The 23193-nt window shown below is 51.6% G+C and overlaps 1 protein-coding gene across 2 annotated transcripts; it reads left to right on the forward strand.

The window, feature by feature from the left end:
- The first annotated feature begins 8 nt into the window (after positions 1-8).
- On the forward strand, positions 9-22917 carry Ada (adenosine deaminase). Of its 2 annotated transcripts, none has more exons than XM_055602216.1 (12): positions 9-150; positions 10781-10842; positions 13640-13762; positions 16636-16779; positions 17366-17481; positions 18483-18610; positions 19161-19232; positions 19314-19415; positions 19634-19698; positions 21650-21779; positions 22165-22264; positions 22678-22917. In XM_055602216.1, the coding sequence occupies exons 1-11, from the start codon at positions 118-120 to the stop codon at positions 22246-22248; spliced, it is 1059 nt and encodes a 352-aa protein (XP_055458191.1). In that variant the 5' UTR covers positions 9-117; the 3' UTR covers positions 22249-22264; positions 22678-22917. The 2 variants fall into 2 exon arrangements, with proteins under 2 accessions (XP_055458191.1, XP_055458192.1); XM_055602217.1 differs by having other exon boundaries at positions 22681-22917.
- Positions 22918-23193: the final 276 nt, after the last annotated feature.

The raw sequence follows: 23193 nt of genomic DNA on the forward strand, positions 1-23193 counted from the left end.
AGAGCGTGGCGGGCCGCTGTCTCTGAGAGCCCTCGGGAAGCGACCCCGACGCCGAGCCAGCGCGGACCCGGAGAGCTTCGGCGGAGGGAGCCCAGCCGAAGGCGCACTCTCGGCACCATGGCCCAGACGCCTCTTTTCAACCTGCCCAAAGTGAGCACTGAGGGGCTCGGTCGCCCGGCTTCTAGCCCCAGACTGCCCCGGGGCTTAGCGAGGCCCAGCCCTGGGCGTCTTCACCCTGGAAGGATTGGGGGGACTCCCGCAAGCGTCTCCCCCTGGGTCCAGGCCTTGGCTCGCTTCCGGGATGTCGAGCAACAGACAATGTGGCTGGGAGAGTCAGAACCTGGAGGTGCTTCTTGCCGGCCTTGGGGTTCTACTGCTGCCTGTTCCCAATCCCCTCTGGGACTCAGCCTGGTCTGTCAAATGGGCATCCAGTGAGGTGGGGTTGCGCTACTGTGTGAGAGTGGGTGGGGACCTGATGTTTGAACCTCAGTAGAATGGGGCCCAGGGTCTCTAGCTGTTAAGTGTTCTGTGAGTGGCTTTATCCTTCATTGTTATGATTGTTTTGTGGGCACCAGGTAACATGGGTTTGTGGTTGCTTCCGCGGGGAAATCTGCTATCCAAGCCAGGAAAGCTCACCTGGGAGGAACCCAGTGCATCCTGGGCCTTTGGCCACAATGAGTTCATTTGAGGTCAAGCCATGGCCCCAGTGGAGAACCCCTTGTCTGTCTGCCCACAAACTGTGGCTTCTTGGGAGAGTCAGAGAGTCAGGGAGGGTCCAGGTTCCCAAGGCCAGAATTGCAGCCCTTACAGATTCTGCCCGGCAAGGGACTAGACCCAGACGTCAGCCAGGCAAATTGAATTAGTCAACAGTGTGTGGGACTGAGGACTCAGGGGGAGGAATCAATCTGCCTCAGATTTACCCCTCCAAGAGTGGGGGTGCCAGACACGGCAAAGGCGTTGGGTAAGAATCCAGTGCATAACTTGTACAATGTATTTATAGGTGGAGGGGCCTGGAGGGAGGGCAGGTGTGCCTGTATCCTGCCACCCGTGCTCTTAACATGGAGAACTCATTCTGCCCTTCTAGCTTCCGGCCCAGCCCATTCCTCCTGCGCATCTTGTCTGAGGCTCCCGACCACTGTTAGTCAGTTAGTGTTCCTTGCCATTGAAGGCTCTCCCACCCCGCCTTTTCTTCTTTTGATGATCTGAATTCTCTCCACCCTTGGTGGGGAACCACTTCTCCTGATGGGAGCCCGAGGTGGTAGATGCAACTTCCTGATGGGGTGTGACTAGAGATGCGCGGCAGGCCACACTTCTGTAGCACCTACAGTTTTGTAACGGCTCTTTGAGGAGAGCCACTGTATTGTGATCCCTGGTACTGTCATTTGGTCCATGGTGGCAATGTCATTTCCTCCCTCGGGGTCTTAGACTCCACACCTGGGGAAGAGAACTTCATTGCTGGGTCTGCTGGCACTGACTGCTATCTGGGTGTTAGAAGGTGACCGCGTGAGCAGAAAAGGTAGCGTGCTGGCTGCTCTGTCTGCGGTGTGACAGACAGGTCTCCTGTTGTGATGAGGAAGGAGTGCTGCTGGAGCTGACAGAAGTGGGATGGAGCCAGGGCTGATCAGAGTCTGGCCAGCCTGTGTGGCTGTGTTTCACCAGCTGAAGCTTACCAAAGGCCCAGCCTATACCCCGTAACTGCCCACAGCCAGTCCGTCCTGACAATGACTTTCCATCCATCCCCATGTACAGGTGAGGAAACAGGTGCAGAGAGCTTAGCTAGGATCTAGCCAAGCTGGGAGATGAGCCCACACTGAGGGCTGCCTTCAGAATCCCATTCCCTAAGTCAGGCGCCATGGTGCACGCCTGTAACTCCTATCAGTTGGACGGCTGAGATAGGAGGATTTTTGAGTCCTAGGCCTGAACTATATTGCAAGATCTTGTTTTTGGATGAAAAAAAAAAAAAAAAACACATAAAAGCCAGAAATCCTACATCTCTGTCTTTTGTGGGTGGTCTCTGCAAAAGTGTTAGGTGAGATAACACTGCACCTGAGCCAGGGGCCTTTGCTGGGTTCTTTGGTTTCTCATGCCTACCACTGGTTAGAACTTGGGGCTTAGACAACTTCAAGATGAGCAAATGATACGTTCCAAGTTTGCTTTGTTTCTTATACGTGTATGTGCGTGCAGGATGCGTGTGGAGGTCAGAGGACAGATCGGGGTGTCCATTTTCACCTCCCAGAATGTTTGAGATAGAGTTCTCTGTTGCTCAACACTGGAACACCAAACTATCTGCCCAGGGATTCTCCTGTGTCTCCCTCACATCTCACGGCAGGAGTGCTGGGTTGTGCCACTGAGTTGCCACAGCCTGGCTTTTATGTGGGCTTTGTGGATTTGAACTCAGATCCACACGCTTGCGTTGCAAGCTCTTTACTCGCTGAGCCATCTCCCCAGCCCTGCCTTTCAGGTTTAGATGCACAGTGATTCACGGCACCTGGCTTTAACTGTGCAGGCTGTCACGGAGGAGGTTTGGGTGGGGTTGAGATTCTCTTGTCAGGCCCCAAGCAATGTAAAACAGCTGGTCCATCAGCCTGCTAAGCAAGACCCAAGGCACCTGCTGCCTGCTCTGATTGAGTGCCTGCTAAATGCTTGCTTCCTGAGTACTTGCTGGGCACTAAAGAAGGTGGGGGGGCGTGCATGTGCGTGCGTGCACATTCTGACTTCATGCCTCTGGCTGGGATGAGCTGAGGCTCTTCCGAGCGGTTGTGGGGACCAGCAGCCTCATTCACAGAATCCTGGCTAAACAGGCAGCTGTCTGCCCCCTATTTACAAGTAGAGTTTTCCAAGGCCTGGCGAGGAGAAGGGCTTGCTCCAAGCTGTCTGTACACCTCACATCTGAGACTTGAGGGAACTGGCCCAGGTTGGGAAGGCTGTTTCTAGTGGGTCTTTCCTCCTGTATAGGTTCATATATAGCTTGAGTTCAGTGAGCCTCTGCTCTCCCACCCTTGGATTGTTGGTTCTGGACCAAGAGTGGTTCTAATTGCTTTGTATGATGGAAGTCACGTTTCCTTCGCAACTGCCCTCCAGGATAGGTCATGTTATCTTCATTTACATAGGAGGAGACCGATACAGAGAGGCAAAGGAACTTGCCAAAGCAGCACAACCAGAAAGCAGCTGAGTTGACCTGCAACTGAATGGAGTGCTAATTAACTGCTTTGCCAATCAATTTGTCATTTTCCTTTTGTGGAAAAAAGGGGGGCGGGGCAGAGTGAGGGATGTTACAGAGCAAGGAGTCAGAAACAGCGCCTTGGCCTTCAGGTGGACCAGGGCAGAGCCTCTGCCTCTCAGCTTAGCATCACGCCCCGAACTTCAGCTTCCTTTAATAAGCTGGGACAGAGAAACCGGTGTTCGGGGCCTTGGGGAAAACCTACACCCCCATGGCTTCTGCTACACTGCCTGGTGGGTGGCACGGGTCCCCAAGTATGCGCTTCCTTCCGGAGGCTGCAGCGGGTGCTTCCTGGACTCTGGGTCACCCTCGCTTCTTGTCTTGCAGAAACGAAGTCCCAGGTGCACTTCTTTGGGTTCATGGTGTCTTTCGGTTGCCAAAGCCACCTGCGTCCTACCTCCCATCTGCCGGGGAGGAGAGTGTCTCATCCGGTTTGACGCATAGTGGCAGTTGTTGGGGAGGGGACAAAAGGAGATTTGGTTTCATGGAAGGCTTTGTTTGACAGAAGCATGACAAAGGGCCAGAATGGGGAGGGGGTCTGTGGTCACACAGGGAGGCCAGCCACACTCCTGATTCCAATCCCGGGAGGCTGCCCAGTCCTGAGTTTCCTGTGGTGTTCTCCCCCGATCCAGGGTTGGGGAAGGCAGCACTGTGGGATATCCTTGGACAAGGGGTCCTCAACATGAGGTTGAATGCTGTATTTACCATGGGGCTAGGGTACGGGTGAGCCATGCCCCAGAGTTGGGTCAGCATCTATGTTCCGGTGGCCAGGGCTAGGCCTGAGCTGTCTGCTTTCTGCTCTCCCACATAATTACTGGAGTTAAGTACCTCACTGTGCTTTATTTGTCTCATTAAATGGGAAGTATACCCATGTCACAGACACCACACGTGGGCCTGCTTAGAACAGACATGCCACTGATGGCTGCTGTCTATAGGGACCAGCTCCACTTTCCCATCATCTGCCTAGCACCTTGCTTTGCAGGATGCAGGGAACATATTGCCAAACAAACAACTCCCCCCCCCCAAAAAAAAAACCCTCCCAGCTTTAGGGTTATTCGTTAGTTTGTAATACTCTGTCATGTTCGCCTTTGAGCCTCAGTCTTACTACCTATAAAGTGGGGGTAATCAAACTGCATTCCTAGACTGTTGAGTCATAAGATTTCCCTCAGGCAGAGATACTTCTTGCTGGCTGAGAACTTCTAGGATGGCTCATGAATAGCAGTGGAGAGCTCTACCAGGCTCTAAGGCTGCAGGGAACACCGAGGGGCTGCTTAGCTCCTTCCTGTCTGTACCTTGGAGCTATAGGAGCCCAGAAATGGCAGAGCTTGGAGGGCTTCCTGAAGGAGGTAGGGCCAAGACAGTTAATTTGCCCAATGCTGCCTTGTTTGTTGGTTTCATCCTAAAAGTCAGCCAAGAGGCCATGGGGCATGAGGCGCTGACCGCTGCTCCATTCAGGCCATTGCTAGGAAGGAGAGACTGGGGCTGGTAGTGGGCACCTGTGGTTCCTCTGGGTTCTGGCCATGGTACTCAGGGTCTGGCTGTTCTGGCCACCTGGATTCCCTACCAGATCTGCTATGGCTGACATTAAGCTTCGGGGGAAAGGGGACACTCAACAGACCCAGGAATGGAAATATGCAGCCAAGGAGTCCAAAATTTAGATCCTTGTCTTGGTTCTGTCCTCTGTCCTAACATGCCTTGTGACCTAGAATGCTGGGGGCAGGGGTTGTGAATGAGCCTCTCTGGACATCACCTGTGTGGCTGACATCGCTTAGTGCTTCCTTAGTTCCTGGACACAGTAATTATCTGTTAGTTGCTGAGCTGCTTCCTGTCCCCAGCAGCAAGGGCTTCCTGCCGCCCTGACAGATAATGGCCAACTATGAGCCAGTCTTGCAGAGTGACTACCCAGAGATGCATGGAAACTCCTCTCCAGAGAGGCCGGAAGGTTGGACAGAGGCTCGGCGCCAGGATCAGGGTGTTACTGTGGTGGTGAACAAGACCTGGACTTTGAGGCAGAGTACGTGGGAGGCTTTTCTGAGCCCGTTTAATACAGCTCCTCTTGTTGCAGCAACCCCCAGGCCTAACATTATTTCACTGTTACTTCATAGCTGACATTTTGCTACTGTTAACGAATGTAGATCTCTGATATGCAGGATATCTGATATGCCATATGCCACGCCTGTGGGGGTCAGGACCCACCCAGCCGAGAACCACTGCTCTACTGAGTCTGTGCAGCCCTGGGAAGGTCCTAAAACCCCTGTAAGCTTCCCTTCCCAAATCCAGTTACAACAGCAACCAGGTCTAATGGGAACCTTGCCTAGTGCTCAAGAGAGAATGCGATGAAGGGTCTGATGACAGCAGGAGCTCCAGGAGCCTCAACACTATCGCCATGGTTCGTCCTGTCTGCCTGAGGTGGCAGGCAAGTAGTTAAGAGCTCAAGGGCAGACTTGGGTTCATGACTCTGAATCTTTAGATATTCCTTTGAGCCTTAGTTTTCTCTTGTATGAACGAGATGTGGAGTCCTTGCCTTCAAGGACACAGTAGATACTCACACAATATGCACTCGAATGTTATTCTTCCTACCTGCTTTTTCCAGAATATGGCCGGGAGGACAGGCTTGTGCCCCATGCTCACCTGTGGTGGTAGATTGCCTTCTCTATGGCGGCTTTCTGGAATGTCCACTGGGATACCCATCTAGATTTCAGGCTGTCTGTGGAGAGACTCCATGCTTCTGCTCCCCCTGCCTCCAACCTGCTCCAGACGGCAGCTTCCATGAAGCATGGTGGGCAGCTGGCCCCGGAGGTACCATTACCCGAGGCTGGTTCTCTGAGACCCTCCTTTGGGAGCTGCTGCGTGTTGGACTCCAGCCCACTGAGCACCTACCGTGTGTACCGTGCAGCACACCCTGTGTGGTAGCTGGCCCCCATCTAAGCATTAGCAGTCCTCTGTCGAGATGTACTCCCAGCCTGCTCTCCACCCTGGAAGCCAGAGGAAGCTTTTAAAGGATGACTCTCCTGTTGGAACTCTTTCTGTTGAAAACCACGTCTGTGAGCAATTCCCAGCAGGCTTCCCCATTCCAACAGCCAGTAACTCCTTGGTGCTTGCTTCTCTCTGGCCTACTCTGCGCTCTGGGTCTCCTTCACACGGGCCTCCTGGACATGCTCTCTATGCTGTGCCCCTTGATGTCTGATGTTCTTTACCTCGTGGCTCTGGGTTGTGGGTATCATTGTAGCCTGGGAGACTCTAGCCTCTATGGGCTTTTGTTCTGGTAAGTGGGACAGGACAGAGCAGTCCAAGACAGCGTGGATGTTTCTAGACCTGGCTCATTGGATATCTGCCTGGAGCTTTTCGGAGCCTTTCTGCTCACAATGGTCTCCTGGGGCCTGGCAGGTGTGGCAGTCACATCCTGATCGTTGTTGCTATTACAGTAGAGAGCACCGTGGAGGCATCTTGTCTTGACACGTAAGTGCTTTCCCCAGAGTGGCCTTGCAGATTCCTGGCACCCACTGATGGAGTCACAAAGTCGAGAGATCCTGCCCTGACCCACTGTCTGAGCCCCCTGCTCATAGGCCAGGCCTCATTTTGCCTCCTAACCCTCCTCCCGTTTTCTAGTGACCTCCTTTACCCCCATCATCCATCAGTGTCTATTTGTGGCCAACTCACTTTCACTTTAAAAGAAATGAGCTGCTGTGACTCACTCTCCCCTGGCCCCTTCTGAGCTACATGCCAGCCATGCAGAAGTAAGGTTCATAGGAGAGCCATCTAGACCTTCTCCACTTCCTTCTATCCACACGTTCATGCCTTTCCCTAATCTGGATTCTGCCCTTGCTTGGGACTCTGGCACAGGGCTCCAGGCCACTCTTCTCAACCTTGGGAGGAAAAGCAAACAAAAAAGATCTTAAGAACAAAACAGAGCTGAGGGTGTGACTTAGCAGTAGTGTACCAGGCCTGCTCAAGGCCCTGGCTTCCATCCTCAGCGGCCCCAAAATACAGAAGCACACAGAATCACACAATTGTGCCTGAACATACCCAGAGGACTGAGGCAGAACTGATCCAGACATCAACGACTTTCCAGTGTTATGTGGTGTCCTGAAGGGTTCCACAGCCTGAGTTCTGAGACTAAAGGGCATCCATTTGTCCTCCTAGCCGTGGCCTCTAGCAGAGCCTGGCTGTATGAGATTTCTGTGGTACCTGTAACAGGTGACCACATGCTAAGTGGCTTCAAAGCCACAAAACACCCCAGGCTCCATCCCCAGCACTGAAAGGACAAAATAAAGGCAGTTACACCCCTTGCTCCCAGCCCCCACACACTGCAGTTCTGGAGGCCAGGTGTCTAAAATCAAAGTGCCAGCATGGCCTCACTCAACCTACAAGCTCATTGAACCAGCCTTTTGCTTCTTTAGCCTCTCATAGTGTCAGGCATACCAAGCTTATGCCTTCCTGGCTCCAATCCCTGCCACTGTGGTCACATTGCTGCTTCTTGTCCTGAGCATCAAAATCCTCAACTTCTGCGATGAAGACAGGAGCGTCTATCCAGGGCCTGCCCAGAGAATCAGGATACCACCTAAGATTGTGGCTCATTCCAGGTGCTACCATCTAAGAGCGTGGATGATTTCACGTGCTAACATATAGGTTTGTGGCTGATTCCATGTGTTACTGTCTAAGGTCCTCGTTACTGGTTCTAGGGCTTGAGCTGCAACTCCTGGGGCCCATGCCTGGCCAAGTGTTCTGACCCAGGGAGATCACTGCTCCTCCTCGATAAGCCTGGTGGACTATATGCCATCTCCTCCAGTCTACTATCTCTGGCCTCTATTCTCCGGGTTCTGCCTTGCCCGTACTAAATGCTAGCTTAAACCAGGGCCTGGTCCTAGACCCCAGCCTCAAACTCTTGTCTTTGGTAGCCTCTCTCCACCTTTACACATTATACTGGCCTCTCTCTGCTCTCAGCCATCTTTTTTGTGGTTACTGCCCTACTGTTCCTAATCTTTACATTTTCCTTCTCTCCACCTGGAATGTTCTGCCCTCCTCCTCACCTTCACTTGCCCAGTCAGTTCCTTTTCGTCTCTTGTGCTTGGCTCAGGCTTTCTGGGAGGCTGCTTACTGCCTAGCTGGCCTGAGTTTGTTGCTGTCTTTCACAGCACCGTGTGTCCTGTGGGAGCATCTTGGTTTGTAACTATACATTGATTCATGTGTCTGGTTTGTCCTTTGCTGGACCGTGCATGCTGAAGGAGCAAAACTTTGTCCCTCTTGTTTGCTCCCAGCAACATGTGAAGCTCCCAGCTTCACTATTTTTATTTACTCAAATCAAAAACTCCTGACTGCTAGGTAAGGCCACTCATGCCCATAGTCCTAACACTTGGCAGGCTAATGCAGGGGAATTGCAAGTTTGAGGCCAGCCGGAGCTAATAGTGAATCTCAGGCTAGCTTGGGCTACATAGTGAGATCCTGTCTCAGATAACAGTTTTTTTGAGAGAGAGAAAGAATCAGGAAGGCCAAGAGTTCCAGGTAATCCTTGGCTAAATAGTGAATTTAAGGCTATTTTGGACTTCATGAGACTACATGTACATAAAAAGAAATAAATGGCATGAATTAGGCAATTGCTATATGTCTGGAGCTTCGTGACTGACTGTCCACCTGGCCCTGTTCATGAAGACCTAGAAGAAAGGTGTACTGTTCTCCTCATGTGACATGAGAAGCTAGAAGCACAGAGTGAAGTATCTTTCTCGGGTTACAAAGGAACAAACAGAGGCCACTGTGTGTCATGCCCTCCCCAAGCACTTGGCCCTGGCTTCTGGGTGGATACTGCCCCCTCCTGCCTAGGTTAGAAAGCAGAGGCTCAGAGAGAGGAGAGAGGTGAGCTCACTTGCTTTAAGGAACTCGGCTCCACGGGCCTGTGAGCTAGGGTTCAGGTCTCAAAGAAACTCTTGGCCAAGTGGGGAAGCCAACAGCTAGTGTGATCCTAGCTGTGTGTGTGTGTGGGGGGGTGAGAACCACTCTGTCTCTTCCCAACTGGATGGCCTTACGAGTGATCTGATTGCTCTAAGGTCTTGCCAGCTGGAGGACCTGGCACTGCTGGGCCTGGTTTCTTCTGCTAGAAAAGCAGGTTCTGTGAGAGTTCCTGAGAGCTGTCCCTTAGGCCAGCAACGCCCAAATGTTCTTCCTCTCAGCCAGGCCTGCCAACTTAAATTCAGTCACCAATTTCCAGAAATGGTCCTATCCTTGCAACTGCTACTTCTGGTTCTGCCTTGGTCCAGGAAGTTTCCCGAATCTGGCAGATGACAAAGTCCCTTGGGTCACTGGCTCTGGCACCTGTTGTACTACTTAACAGCTTGGGGGAAAGACTGCTTCCCAGAGACGCTGACCGCTTCCATTGGGCCACACCTCTCCACATCCTCTGTCTAGAATCTTTGTCATAGTTATTGTACAAGAGTGTACTATCCCACACCGTTCAGTTGACGCTTAGGCCAAACATCTGAGCTCAGGCATACAAAAGTAGAGCTGGGAGTTTAGACAGATGGACTCTGTCCAGAGTCTCTGCTTGTAGCCTTGGCTTTGTGCACAAGGTGTCATACATGGGGCTGGACAAATAAGAAATGATCACCAAGACCTTTCTAGAGGACTTAGCTGTCAAATGTGTTCCTGGGAAGGTAGGCCTGACTGGCATCTGTTTGGGAAACAGCCTGGCATTTATACGTTTGCACTTACTTTGCAGTGCTAGGGTTAAAGCACAGGGCCTTCCACACGCCAAGTGTGGACTCTACCACAGGGCTATAACATGCCCCCCCCCCCCGAGGGTCTTCTATTTGAGTGTGTATGTGAGTGAGTGTATGCCTATGTGCTTGCATGTGGAGGCCAGAGGTCAGCATCAGGTGTCATGCCTCAAGAGCCATCCACCTTATATTTTGAGACAGGTTCTTGCGCGGGGGCCAGGGTGCTTGCCGATTAGGCTGAACCATCTGGCTAGTGAACCCCAGGGACCCTCCCCTCTCCATGTCCCTGCTCTGGAGCCACAGACGTGCACCACCGCACTTTAGGTGAGTGCTGACCAAACTCAGGCCCTTGCACTTGTGCAGCAAATGCTTCAACCAACCAACCAAGCTTGTGTCCTCAGGCCCCAGAGCCTGAGTTTGAGGCTGCAGTCGGCTCTTTCTGTGACACCCAAGTGTTGTCTGAGTGAGGTGGCAGAGAGCGGCAGCTCTGACGCAGTGGCGGCTGGCTCCCACTGGGACTGTGGCTGGCCTCAGGGTTCCGATCACAAGCTTTGGGGTTGGGTTGGGGTTAGAATGTTGACTCTGCTACTCCCCGGCTGTGGCTAAGGCAAAGGTTGGGTCCCTGCTTCCATTACTTGCTTGCTGTGTGACTCTGGACAAGGCATTTAGCCTCTCTGAATGCCGGTAACTACATAACACAAACACTTGACCATCCCCCATACACAAACAGGTGAGCTTAGGCGGCAGCGTCCTTGTAAAGTTGAAGTCTATTGATTAACTATCCAGGAAAAGGTGGCTTTGGAAGGGTCCTCATGCTCTGTGGTGCCTCATGCTCTTTCTCTGCCCCTTGCAGGTAGAGCTGCACGTCCACCTCGATGGAGCCATCAGGCCGGAAACCATCTTATACTTTAGCAAGTAAGTCCAGGGACAACCACATTCCTCTCCAAGATCCAAAAAAGTATTCAACTCCTATCAGGGGCCCTGGAGATCCCAGGGCTCAGCTCATTCGTTGTGGGAGTCAAGCCAGCCAGCCCTTGATGGAAGATGACGATGTTCTGCCATCTTTCCACTCCCTGCACTCCCATAGGTTGAGGTGGAAGACAAGCATCCTTCCTCCTGAGCTGTCAGGAAAAAGTGAGCCCCTCCCTCAGCATCCTTCACTCCTTTATTGTTAAGCATTCCATGTATGCTGGAAGGACGGAGCTTTCTCTCACTGTGCCCAGTGTTTAGCCTTAGCTCTACCTCTGTCCCATGTGACAGTCCAAGTGTGCTCCCAATTCCTTGGGAGGGATCTGTTTGGCATTCTTTCCTCCATGTTGTCCTTCTGGCAGCCTTTTCCTGCCCTGGTATGTGGTTCTTCAACTATGTGACATAAGCACACCACCTTGGCTGTGCTACACTGAGTTAGCTTAGTGACACAAACTCCCAAGCTGTGGAATGTCTCCATGGCTTGGGGGGCATTCTCTTGCCCACTCCCCTTTACAGGTGGGAAAATGGGAGCCATGGCAGCCAGAGGCGTCCTTGTGAGCACAGGGCAGGGTTTTAGTTCAGGGGTCCAACAGAGTCTGCGCTACTGTCACCAATGCAAGCAGAGATTTCTGTGAAGTAAGCCATGAAAAAGGAGTAGCTCAGGGCATATTGGATCACTCCAGATGTTATTATCAGTACCTATATGGCTTTAGTGTCAGGGGGAATGGATGCCTCTTGTCTTATCTCTGTGTGGCCTTTGGTCTTTTGGAGCTGGTAGCTATTGCCACAGGGCCTTGCTGAGGACATTTGGGTGGGGATACTGAGATTGGTTCTAATCAGGCATTATTAAAGGTCAAAGAAGGCTCATTATCCAGGTCAAAAAGGCATGAGTTATTCAGGGTGGGGTGGAGTGAAAGAGCAAGAAGTGAATAATGGGAGGCTGGTGTGATTTTTTCCAGCCTCAGCGCCTGCCCCCAAGGGGTTGCCCCGGATTATTGTAGCAGCAGAGAAGAGGCTCTGGCTTGTGGTGTATAAGGCAGTGACACCTTCTGTGTTTTGGTGACTGTGTTGGCAACCATCGCTTCTTCCTCCAGCCCCTGGGTTCCTGCCCTCTGTAGTGCCTCCTTCCCGGGCCCCTTCATCACTCTGCAGCCTCTCTACAGAGCATACTGAGGATCTAGCCACCCTCTGTTGCCGTCATTGTACTATTCTGAGCCACCATTGTCCCTTCCCTTCTCTACCCGCAGACTGTCTCAGATGCAAACCACAGCCTCGCCTTCCTCTGGGCTTTCAGGCTGCAGTCTGATCTTGTCTCCGAACATAGTTAGCAGTATGTCCCTCTGAAGGCTCTCCAGGATCACCATGGCTGTGTGTGGCTTTAGGAGGGTGTCTTGGAGGCAGTCTGGCCAGCAGCAAAAAGTTTAACCTGGAAGGACCAGGGGGTATTGAGAACCTCCCTCTTTGTACCAGGACCACAGCAGGGGCAGACACTATATCCCCACTGTGCATTGTGGGGACGTGGGACTGGTGAGGACTCATGACACACGGGCTGGAGCAGGGTCTAAAGGTTTACCTACTGGGAAGCCACAGGGACGAGGGCTTTTTTATTTTATTGAAGTGCTGGGAATGGAACCCAGTGCCTTCTGCATGCTGCGAAGCTGCGGTCTGAGCCCCTCGGTATTTCATTTCTTCAAACAAACACACACACACACACCAATACTACTAATAATAGTGATGATAAAATAGGAAAAACCAAGGCCTAGAGGGACCCTGTGGACCGGATCTGAGTCACAGTGGGTGGAGACAGCAGTGCATGTGCAGAAGGCAGAAACTCCCCCAAGTTCGCACCAGCTTCTTGCAGTGCATAGGGAGGCAGAGCTCCTGGTGCAGGAAGAAGGCTCCAAGGCAAAGGTGTTGGTGTGGAGATGAGACAGGGTTCTGAACTCGGGGGCTAGCACAACAGGCCTATGCTGGGTGGGGCTGTGACGTGCCAGCCAGGAGGGCAAAGGGAAAGGTCCTGCTACCAGCTCCTATCCTGGGAATTATGATACTGCACGGTAGCTGCTGTGTCTGATAGCTTCTGTATGGCCATATGTCCAGCCATCTCTGCCTGCCCCTGGGCCTGATGACATCATGGGCTTGCCATGGTATTCACCCTGGCATCAGCCTACCTGCTTGAGATGTGTTGCCTTGCCTCTGACCATTCCACCCTGAATGTATTTCATCTTGGAAGTCAAGCAAGGCTGACATCCTTGGATGGGAGGTGTGATTTGTCATGGCTTCTGGCTAGAAGTCTCGGGAGGCCTCTACTCAGTTCTCTAGGCTTTGGAGCTCAGTTTCCTCATCTGTGCCAAGGAAGGAGCTAGATGGAAGGATCCTCTGGTTTCTTACTGGGGCTACCAGTCTATTCCATGCTGCCCTGGGAGACCTGGCTGGATCCAACCCTGGTCATTTCACAATTTTTTTATTTGCTTATATGTTTTGTTTTCATATGTATGTATTTAAAAAAAATCATTTTATGTGTCTGGGTGTTTTGTCTACAAGTAAGTATGTGTAACACAGGCACGCCCGATGCCTGCAGAGTAGGCCTGAAGGCATGGGGTCTCCTGGAACTGGGGTTACCGATTGTCATGAGCCTCTGTGTGGGTGTTGGGAAGCAAAACTGAGGTCCTCTGCAAGAGCAGCCAGTGCTCTCACCCACCGAGCCCTGGCTGCAGCCCCTCACCCTCAGTTCTATTTTTAGGAAGAGAGGCATCCCCCTCCCGGCAGACACAGTGGAGGGGCTGTGCAGCATCATCGGCATGGACAAGCCCACCTCGCTCCCGGGCTTCCTGGCCAAGTTTGATTACTACATGCCTGTTATCGCGTGAGTTGCTCCCAACCCCTGGGTAACCAGGACCAGGCCTGAGCTGCTGCAGAAGGCACCATGCAGCTGCAGCCCACCTCCTTCCCACAGTGTGCATGTGAATCGGCCTCTCCTGTGCCTTTGGGCTCCTGGGTTCACCCCACCCAGAGGTGGCTCCCATCTCAGGGCTGAAGCCCTGTGCCAGCCAGGCTGTAGGATGTCTTGTTCAGAACTCACTGACCTTTAGACCTGATCCCCCAGACCTGTAGATCTTACAGAAAGAGCCCTAGTCCTAGGTAAACCGAGGCTAAGGAAAAGCATGGGTGCAGAGCAGGGTAGGGCGTGAACCAAGTCCCCCAGTCTAGAGCTTTGGTGGGGAGCCAGTCCAGATACTGGAGTGGGAGATGGAGACAGATTTGGGTCTTTCTTTGATGTGTCCTGAGTTACTGGATGAAGGAGGGCCATTACTTGTAACCGAGTTTTGCTACTTTGTGGGTTATTTCTCCCACCCTTTATCCATCCCACCCCCCTGTTTCACCCCCTATCACTATATGGGAGATAAATAAGGATAGAGAGGGGAGAGAGGAATTAGGAAAATCCCTGAATCTTAATTTCTTTCTTTTTGTTTCTCCTTTGACCATGACTACTAGCAAACTGCAACCAACCTCCCTAAATGACCAATAAGCACCAACCCTCCCTGTTGGAGCCCTTGAATTTATGTGCCCTCTGAAAAGTTCCCAGAATTCCAAATATCACACAATCACAGAAATTGTCTGCAGCTGGCAAAACCACTTTTTGCTAGAGCACGAGGCAAATCATAGTCAGCTGCTGTAGACAGTCCAAAGCAGCCCTAAATCCCTACACCTAAAATTAAAATGAAAGCACATTCTTGTAATGTTTCTCTGTTTTTTTAATGAAACAAAAATCCCAGAATTCTTAAAAATATCACTACAATTACTAGTCTCTGAGAAGGCCTAGGGAATAGTCAGTGTCAGAGAAAGGACTCATGACTTTGAAAACCTAAGCCAGCCTCTTGACCCAAATTTACCAGCGCCTCTCTATGTCCCACAGAGCAAACACCCAAAACCATATGACAGGTGCATGGGTCCTACAACTTTGAGCTCTTGCTTTCATGGATGCTGGCTCCTCCCCTGTCCTTGAGTACTAGCACCCCACTCCCCACATCTTCGGTCCTCTCTCCTTGTTCTCTCAACCTGGAATGCTGTTCCCTAAACGTCCATGGTTTGCCTTCTGCACATACCTCAGCGAGGTCTTGCTGACCGTGTTGTGTCGTGACATACCACATGGCCTCCTGGCTTTATCTGTGTTGACAATGTTCTTGTCTGATAGGAACATTGTTTTCCTGTGCATTTTCCCCGTACTTAAAGCTGGATCCCCTAACACAAGGTGATAGGAAGGTGGGGATCCTAGCTCCTCTTCACTGTGTACTAAGGGACTCGGTACCCACTTAGAGAATGAATGAGACTATAGCCATTTGAGAGCTGTGGGGGGCTGGGGCTGAGAAAGGCAGTGAGCATGCTCCTCACTATGGCAGAGCTGAGACAGGATCCTCCCTTACTCATTGACCCTCCTCCTAGGAGTGTCTCCATTTCCCCAGAGGTGGGCCCTGTCTTCTTACCCAAGGGCCGTTGGGACACTTGCTTGGCTTCCCTTGTTCATTCTCCCTACTCTGACATTTTCACAATAACCCACAATAACATAGGGTTCTAAGTAACAGAGAGGCTAACTGACTAGCCCAGAATCGCACAGACTGTAAGTCCATGACAGAAGATCAAGTTTGCCCACTCCAGAGTCCCTCTGGATTCACCCATCTGTGTCCTTTTATCTGCCCTGCCAGCCTTATATCCATTATTCAACAAATATTTGGCTACTGTGTCCTAGGTACTTCCTTGGCTGAAGTATCCCAGCAATGACAAGATAGGTCTATCTTGTCAGGGGGAGATGGAATCAGAGGGAGATAGGATATAGCCCCTCAAAAAGCATGTCTGATGTCAAGAGGTGATCAGGGCAAGGAGGAAGGATACCAAGAGAAGATGGTCTGAGGAGACCTGGGTAGAGGACGTTAAGCTGGCCTTAGGTGGAGGCAGGCAGAGTGTAGGATGTTAGAACAGTCAAGGAGTCCATAATCCAAGGTCCTGAGGTGGGAGGACAAGCTTGATGGTCCTTGGTCAGAGGACGAATGTGAAGCACAAGATGCCAGGGAAGCTGGTGACTGTGTGTTTTTGGGCTGGCATAGAGTCAGGTCTTTCTACACAACTGGAAGCAGCAGGAGCTCAGAGGAGAGGAACAGTTGGGCCTTGGTTTCCTCTGTTTAAAAAAAAAAAAAAAAAGCAGCAGTAGGGGTTGGAGGGAGGGATGCTAGATGCATGCCCTGCCACGGAGCTATGCCTCCACATCCTCATTTACTTTTCTTTTTAGATTGGGGGGAGGGTGGGGGCGGTACCAGAGGACAACTTGCAGAGGTCTGTTCTCTCCTTCCATCCTGTGGATTTTGGTAATCAAGCCCAGGTCTTCAGGCTTGGTAGCAGGCACCTTTTCCTGCTGAGCTATCCCACTGGTCCTCCTGGTTTTCATTTCTTTTAACCCCCTCTCACTGCTTTGTGGAGAGTGGAGTTCAGGGCAAACAGGAAGACATGCCACTTAGGGGCAGTGTGGCCACACCGGGGGAGGGGTCAGAATGAGTCTGCAGCTGGGAAGTACAGATGCTAGGATCTGCCAGGTGACTTGGCTCCTATCTGCAGGTGTCCAGGCAGTAAGAGCTTGTGAGCTGGGACTAGGTTGGATCTGAGCAGTGTTGCAGGTACCTCGTTTGCTACTGGAGCTCCCAAGGAGCTGAAGAAGGTTGTTGCTGATCTGTGTGTTTCCCTTCCCAGAGGCTGCAGGGAGGCCATCAAAAGGATTGCCTATGAGTTTGTGGAGATGAAGATAAAAGAGGGCGTGATGTATGCGGAAGTGCGCTACAGCCCACACCTGCTAGCCAACTCCAAAGTGGACCCAATCCCCTGGAACCAGACTGAGTGAGTGACCACACTGGACAGGGCTGTGATGAGAGAGAGGCTGTATTCCAAGCCCTGAGACAAGAGTGCTGAGGATAGGTCCATGGACTCAGAGGGACTCAACTTGGCCATAAGAGGCATGATTCCTATCCCTTTGCTTGTGGCTATGTCTGTCCCTTAATGAAGCTCCTGGCTAACTGCCCATGACTCTGTCTGGCTTATCCAGTGACTTCTAGAGGCTTTGCTCCTTCAGTGAGTCTGGCCCATTCCTTTCTTCTGGTCTAGACCTCTTGCATCTTGAAGTATCTTGAACCCCTTATTCCTTCCTTCTGAACCATGATTCTGATACATGTGGAAAACAGGAATTCAACAGGCTCCAAATTTAACCCCCTCTCGATCTAGAAATAGGGAGGGATATCTGACTTCCCCACACTTGGATTTGGCAATACCCAGACAGGAAGTGAGCCACTATATAAGGGCTTGAAATCATGTCCATGTCCTTGAAAGACACAATTCAGGGGCAAGGCTGTTCCTCCCTGCTCCAGTTCCATGGCTGCCCGTGGACTTCCCTTAGCCTGAAGTCCTCCCCCCTCCTCTCCCCACACAGAGGGGACCTCACCCCTGATGAGGTTGTGGATCTTGTGAACCAGGGCCTGCAGGAGGGAGAGCAAATGTTCGGCACCAAGGTCCGGTCCATATTGTGCTGTATGCGCCACCAACCCAGTGAGTACCACTGTACCCTGCCGGCTACCTGGCACAGGGCTGTGCCTACTGTCCCAGCATCCCCCCCACTCATATTCTAGAGCTTTCTAAAAACACCAGTGAGTCTCCTTAACAGGAAATCTGGGTCTTGACAGCCACATGACCAACAGGAAGTTCACAAACCTAAACAGTAGGGAAACATCTAAGACCACAGAACTCTGTGGTCTGACCCCGTCTTATCTGGACCACAGACTCTTGCATAGATCTGATTTCTGAAGTATCTGGGGTCCTCTGTGTTACCAAACTGGTCAAACCTCAAAGGATCAAGTTTCAACCTGTAACCTTGGGCAAGTCCCATCACCCTCTTGAGGTCTTACATACCTTGTCTGGGGATGGTCACAGTTACTTCATGCCCCTACCCTAAGGATCAGAGGGAACCAAAGCCAAGAGCTGATGTTAGGTTACTTACGGGGCCTTCTACAATGGGTCATGGCCTGCATGTCTCCTCTCTAACCCTCGATGCAGTCTGGGGACTGAACTCAGCCACTGGGCTTAGGACTTTACCCACTGAGCCATCTTGTTGGCCCATATCATAACTTTATGGGGCTCTTAATATAAAAGTGCATCAAACTAATTACCTAATTATAGCAATAAACTAATATTAGCAATAAATTTTAATATTCATGTCAGTTATATTCTGGGCTAAATGTCAGGCTCTATTTTCCCAACTTCTCAGTGAGTTAAGCCTGTCATGGGTGTTGGTAAGCACCAAGGGAATAGCCTGCTCACTACTTACTGAGCCCAGCCTGTGTCAGCAGACCCTTGGGATGACCTGTGCGGTGTGGCGGTGGTGACCTTCTGGGAAAGGGCACTCTGGGGCTTGGGTGGGAGGACCTAAAGACATGATACTGGATCTTATGTCTTCTCTTGCCTCAGAGTAGGAAGTAGGACAAGCCAGTGGGGCCAGCTGGCAGGCCCTACTCCATTACTGTTTGATAAAGCACATTGGACCTTGCTCCCAGGCTGGTCCCTTGAGGTGTTGGAGCTGTGTAAGAAGTACCATCAGAAGACCGTGGTGGGTATAGACCTGGCTGGTGATGAGACCATCGAAGGAAGCAGCCTCTTCCCAGGCCATGTGGAAGCCTACGAGGTGGGCCTGAGAAAGGGAGAGATGGCCCTGGGGGAGCTCGGCTGGTGAGCTTGGGGTCTCCTGAGTCCCCAAGGGTGGCTCTATAGGGGCTAGGGACTCAGAACAGAGTGTAAATAAAAGCCCCTCCAAGGTGTGGGAAGAGCCACCTTGCAGTCTGCATCTGCCTGTGTTTGGCTGTGTGAGCCTGGGCAGGATTGCTTCTTCTCTGGGTCTCATTTCCTTGATTCTAAACTTGTTAGACCTTGGTCATGTTAACTTGACTTTCTTGACCTCCACCCTAAAATAGTGTAATAGTTGCTATAGAATACGGGACAGTATGTTTAAACCCTTCAAACAGTATCAGTGCCCAGGAGCTGCGGCAAGAAGGGTGCTTACCACTCTATTCATAACTTGGGAAGCCAGGCCACGCCCTCCTATGTACTAATTGAAGTAGCCTAGTCTGGTTCTGGGAACAGTCACACCTGCCAAAACTCAGACTCCAAGTGTGGCAAAGACAGGGCTTTCGAGGACCCTCTCAGAGCTACCCCCAACCTATCTCTTTCCCTTCCAGGGGGCAGTGAAGAGTGGTATTCACCGAACGGTCCATGCTGGGGAGGTGGGCTCTGCTGAGGTTGTGCGAGAGGTAAGGAGCCAGTGACCCTCAGCCTCTTCTTCCTGATTCTGTTCCTGCTCCTGGACTCAGCTCCCCTCTACTTCTCCACAGGCTGTGGACATACTCAAGACAGAGAGGGTGGGCCATGGCTACCACACACTGGAGGACGAGGCCCTCTACAAGAGACTACTGAAAGAAAACATGCACTTTGAGGTGAGGTGCCAAGGCTGAGTGCTGACTCTGGCTGGCTACCCCATGCCTTTTGGACAGAGGCGGGACAGGCAAGCTGAGCGGGGCAGCTGCATGGTGGATGTTTCATGGGGCTTTTGAGGCAAGGAGGTACTCTCAAGTCTGGCAAGAATGGTGCCACAAGCAGGTGGCTGAGCCCCTGCCTGGGGCCCACTATGCCAGCCACACACTGCCCCTTGCAGGTGTGCCCCTGGTCCAGCTACCTCACAGGCGCCTGGGATCCCAAAACGACGCACGCAGTTGTTCGGTGAGATATGGTTCCTGGGACCCATTTGGTTCTGTTCTGGAAAGGAGAGAGAGGGAATATAGGAATGGGTATGTGGCCATCCTGGTTCTTAGGAATGACATCAACTTTGGTTGGGAAGTAGGAATTGCTGTCCTAACATGAGGATTGTGACACTCAGATGAACCAACCTGACTCCCTATCTGCTAACTAGTAGAGCTGGGGCCTGCAGTTCATCAGCCATAAGCTTCTGCATTCTTGTTAACCAACTGTCTGTTGGGCTGTGGGAAGAGGAGTCCACATTTGTCTGCGTGTTCGCTGCTCTTGATGTTACTGGGTGCTCCCCTGAAGGCTGGCTTGAAGCCTTTTCCTAGAGGTCTCTCCCATACTCCCTGGTTCCCACCAGCAACTAAAAACAAAGCCTTCCTGCCCTGTGACCAGGTCCTTATCAGGCCTCATGAGAACAAAGCTGTCTTCTCCCAAGGCCAGGTACAATTGGCAAGAACTTGGGCTGACAATGGACAGACAGGCCAGCACTGGTCTCAGCTAAGCTTACACAGGTGGAAGTGGTGTACTCTGATGACAACTGTCTCCTGGGTTTCCTTAGCACACGGCTGCATGATGCCTGTGGGACAGCCAAATGGCAGCCCTCGGAGGCACATGGGTCTACAGCATGGTGGGAGGAAGGTTAAAAACCTCTATGCAGATACAAAGGTTGAAGAGCAGACTCTCTGGGAGATGGCTGATCAAGAGGACTAAGGTCAGAGCCTACAACAGTGGCATGAGGGACAGGTAGACAGATGGAAGGAAAGCCAAAAGCATGTCAAGGTGTCATAGGCTGGTAGACAACACAGTACTGAGTGCTTGCTGTGCAAGCGTGAGACAAGAGCTCACATTTCTAGCAGCCACACAAAAAGCCAGGTCAATGTACACCTGTGACCTTAGTACTAGGGAGACAGGAGGATTTTTGGCTCAATATAGTGAGCTTCTGGTTCAGTGGGAGACTCTGTCTCAAAGGGATAAGGTGGAGAATCATAAAGACACCCGACACCATTCTCTAGCTCTGGGCACCCCGAACACGGCATATACACAAACAGAAAACAAAAGCTTAAAATAATTTTCTTAAAAGTATGGTATCAAGAGAAATCCAGGAATGGTGCTTTGAGAAGAGTCAAGTGTCAAATTCTGGGACTGGTAAGATGGCTCTGTGCGTACAGGTGCTTTTCACAAAGCATGATGATCTGAGTTTAATCCCAGGAACCTATATGGTAGAAGCAGAACACTGACTGTCACAATTGTCCTTTGACCTCCAAACATGCTCTATAGCATGCACATCCAGAGCCATAAATAAATTAAAATAAGTGTTGAATACTGCTACCCAAGCATTTAAGGTTGGTGCTAGCAAAAACCAACCAATTTCGACACAATGGTTCATGGCTGTGCCAAGAGGTTTCTGTGTATGTTACATACAGCAAGGACTGAGGACTGACTGAAGAGGAAGGTTGGGTGTTAGCCATGCTCCAGAAGGGGAAGGCTGAAGAGCATGGGAGCTTCAGGAGCTGTTGCTTCCCCAGCTCTCCAAATCGACCTTCTCCCTGGCTGTCACCTCAGGCCATTCTTCTACCTTTGCCTCTGGGCTGGCAGGGTGGCTTTAAATAAGTTCCCAAAGCTAGGTGTGGTGGCACATGCCTTTTATCCCAAAACTCAGGGAGGCAGAGGCAGGAGGATTGCTCCGAGTTCGAGGCCAGCCTGGTCTACAAAGCAAGTCCAGGACAACCAAGACAGAGAAACCTTGTCTCCAGGGGGGTGGGGGAAGTAGCAAGATAAGGTTTTCTAGATATTTCACTCTTAGTACAAGAACACAGTCTTTCATGTTGCAATGCTGTGTAAAGACTGAGGAGGGCGGAGGGTGGATAGTGACAGTTCTTGGGAGCGGTAAAGAGGCTCTTTTCTTCTTACCTGACCCCTCCCCCAGTTTCAAGGATGATCAGGCCAACTACTCACTGAACTCAGATGACCCCCTCATCTTCAAGTCCACCCTGGAGACAGACTACCAGATGACCAAACGGGATATGGGCTTTACTGAGGAGGAGTTCAAGCGAGTGGTGAGTAGTTGTGAGCTGTTACCCTGACACCCAGGTACATGTCTGAGAGCTGCCTGGAACTCCTGGAGACCTACAGTGGGTTTGCCTGACATGCCAAATGGAGCCCAGCACCCAAAGTCTCCCACAAAGATGCCTTGGCCCTGATACCCCCAGCTTGGGCTGAACCCCTTGGAAAAGTGTCTGGCTGTGGGAATTTTTGCACTATTTGGGCTGTTCCTAGGCTGAACCCTTAGTCTTGGGTTCTGAAGTCCTGAGTGAATCCCTGCAAGGGCTTCTGACGCACACTCCACACTGTGGGGGCCTGTGTTCTCTGCTATGGCCTGTGTTGTCCTGGCTCCCGAGGCTGCTCCCTTCCTTGCTCTTTGACGCCATGGTTTCCTTCTAGAACATCAACGCGGCAAAGTCCAGCTTCCTCCCCGAGGACGAGAAGGAAGAGATTCTGGAATGGCTCCACAGGGCCTACCAGTAGCTGCCACAGGCTGATGGTATGCTTCTGCAGGAGCATGGCAACTGCCCCACCCTGTCCCTCCTCCTGTGTGGCTTGTGGCAGAAGTCCTTGGGGAGTGGGGACATCCCTGAGAATAAGAGAACTGCCTGGCTTCTGGGCACAGTGGTCAGCCTCCTGTCAGGGTGGCTACTTCCTGAGCAGCTACTGTTAGGACAGGCTTTCTGAAGACAACACCAAACTATAAGGGCAGCCTGGAGTGTGATCTGATCAAGAGTTGCCCTAGTCCTAGTTCCAAGTGTCTTCATTTTCTCCATGGCCTTGGCAAGCCACACATTCCTTTTCTTGAAGCCCCTGCCTTGCTGTCTATGGGAGGAAGTTATTCTCTGGGCCTGGAATTCTGTGCCTTATGTTATGAGTGGTCTGAACTTTCTGCTTCTCTCATTTGACCAGCAGGGCAGGTCCCCTGAAGATGGCAAGGCCACTTCTTTGAGCCTTATCCTCTGGATGTAGTCTTCACAAAGCTGTGACATGCTGACCTTCATCCCTTTCAGGCGTTGGAGTGGCCAGGTCTGTCTTCTGATTAGGTGTCTGGCTAGGGACCAGGGGCCCTGCCAATTGTGGGTATGAACAGGAAACCTTCCTTCTAAGGCTAAAAAGTCTGGTGTTCAATAAAGCAGCCGGTGACTGGTATCTTGCAGCACATGGCGAGTGTGGTCTTGGGGCTGCTGGCTGCAGTTGAGTAAAAATGAAAGGATGTTGAGGCCCCACACTGGGTATCAGGCTGGGAGGGGTCAGGACCTCTTTTCTCCAGAAGTGACACTTTCCCTGAGGGGCTGTTTGAGCAGATGCTCCTGAACCCTTTAAAGATTTGCTTATTTTTTGTATAAGTATTTTGTCCACATGTATGTATATGCATCAGGTGTGCCTGGTGCCAAAGGGGTCAGAAGAGGTCACCAGATCCCTCTG

Source organism: Psammomys obesus, unplaced genomic scaffold (genome assembly GCF_907164565.1).
Source record: "Psammomys obesus unplaced genomic scaffold, mPsaObe1.curated_primary_1811, whole genome shotgun sequence".
In the NCBI taxonomy this organism is placed as follows: domain Eukaryota; kingdom Metazoa; phylum Chordata; class Mammalia; order Rodentia; family Muridae; genus Psammomys; species Psammomys obesus.

What these genes read in the sequence shown, in the direction of transcription:
- Ada (XM_055602216.1), top strand. Translation starts at nt 118, where the DNA reads ATGGCCCAGACGCCTCTTTTCAACCTGCCCAAA. An exon ending in TACTACATGCCTGTTATCGC is followed by an intron (nt 13,763 to 16,635) that starts GTGAGTTGCTCC and finishes TTCCCTTCCCAG; the next exon opens with AGGCTGCAGGGAGGCCATCA. An exon ending in CTGTATGCGCCACCAACCCA is followed by an intron (nt 17,482 to 18,482) that starts GTGAGTACCACT and finishes CCTTGCTCCCAG; the next exon opens with GCTGGTCCCTTGAGGTGTTG.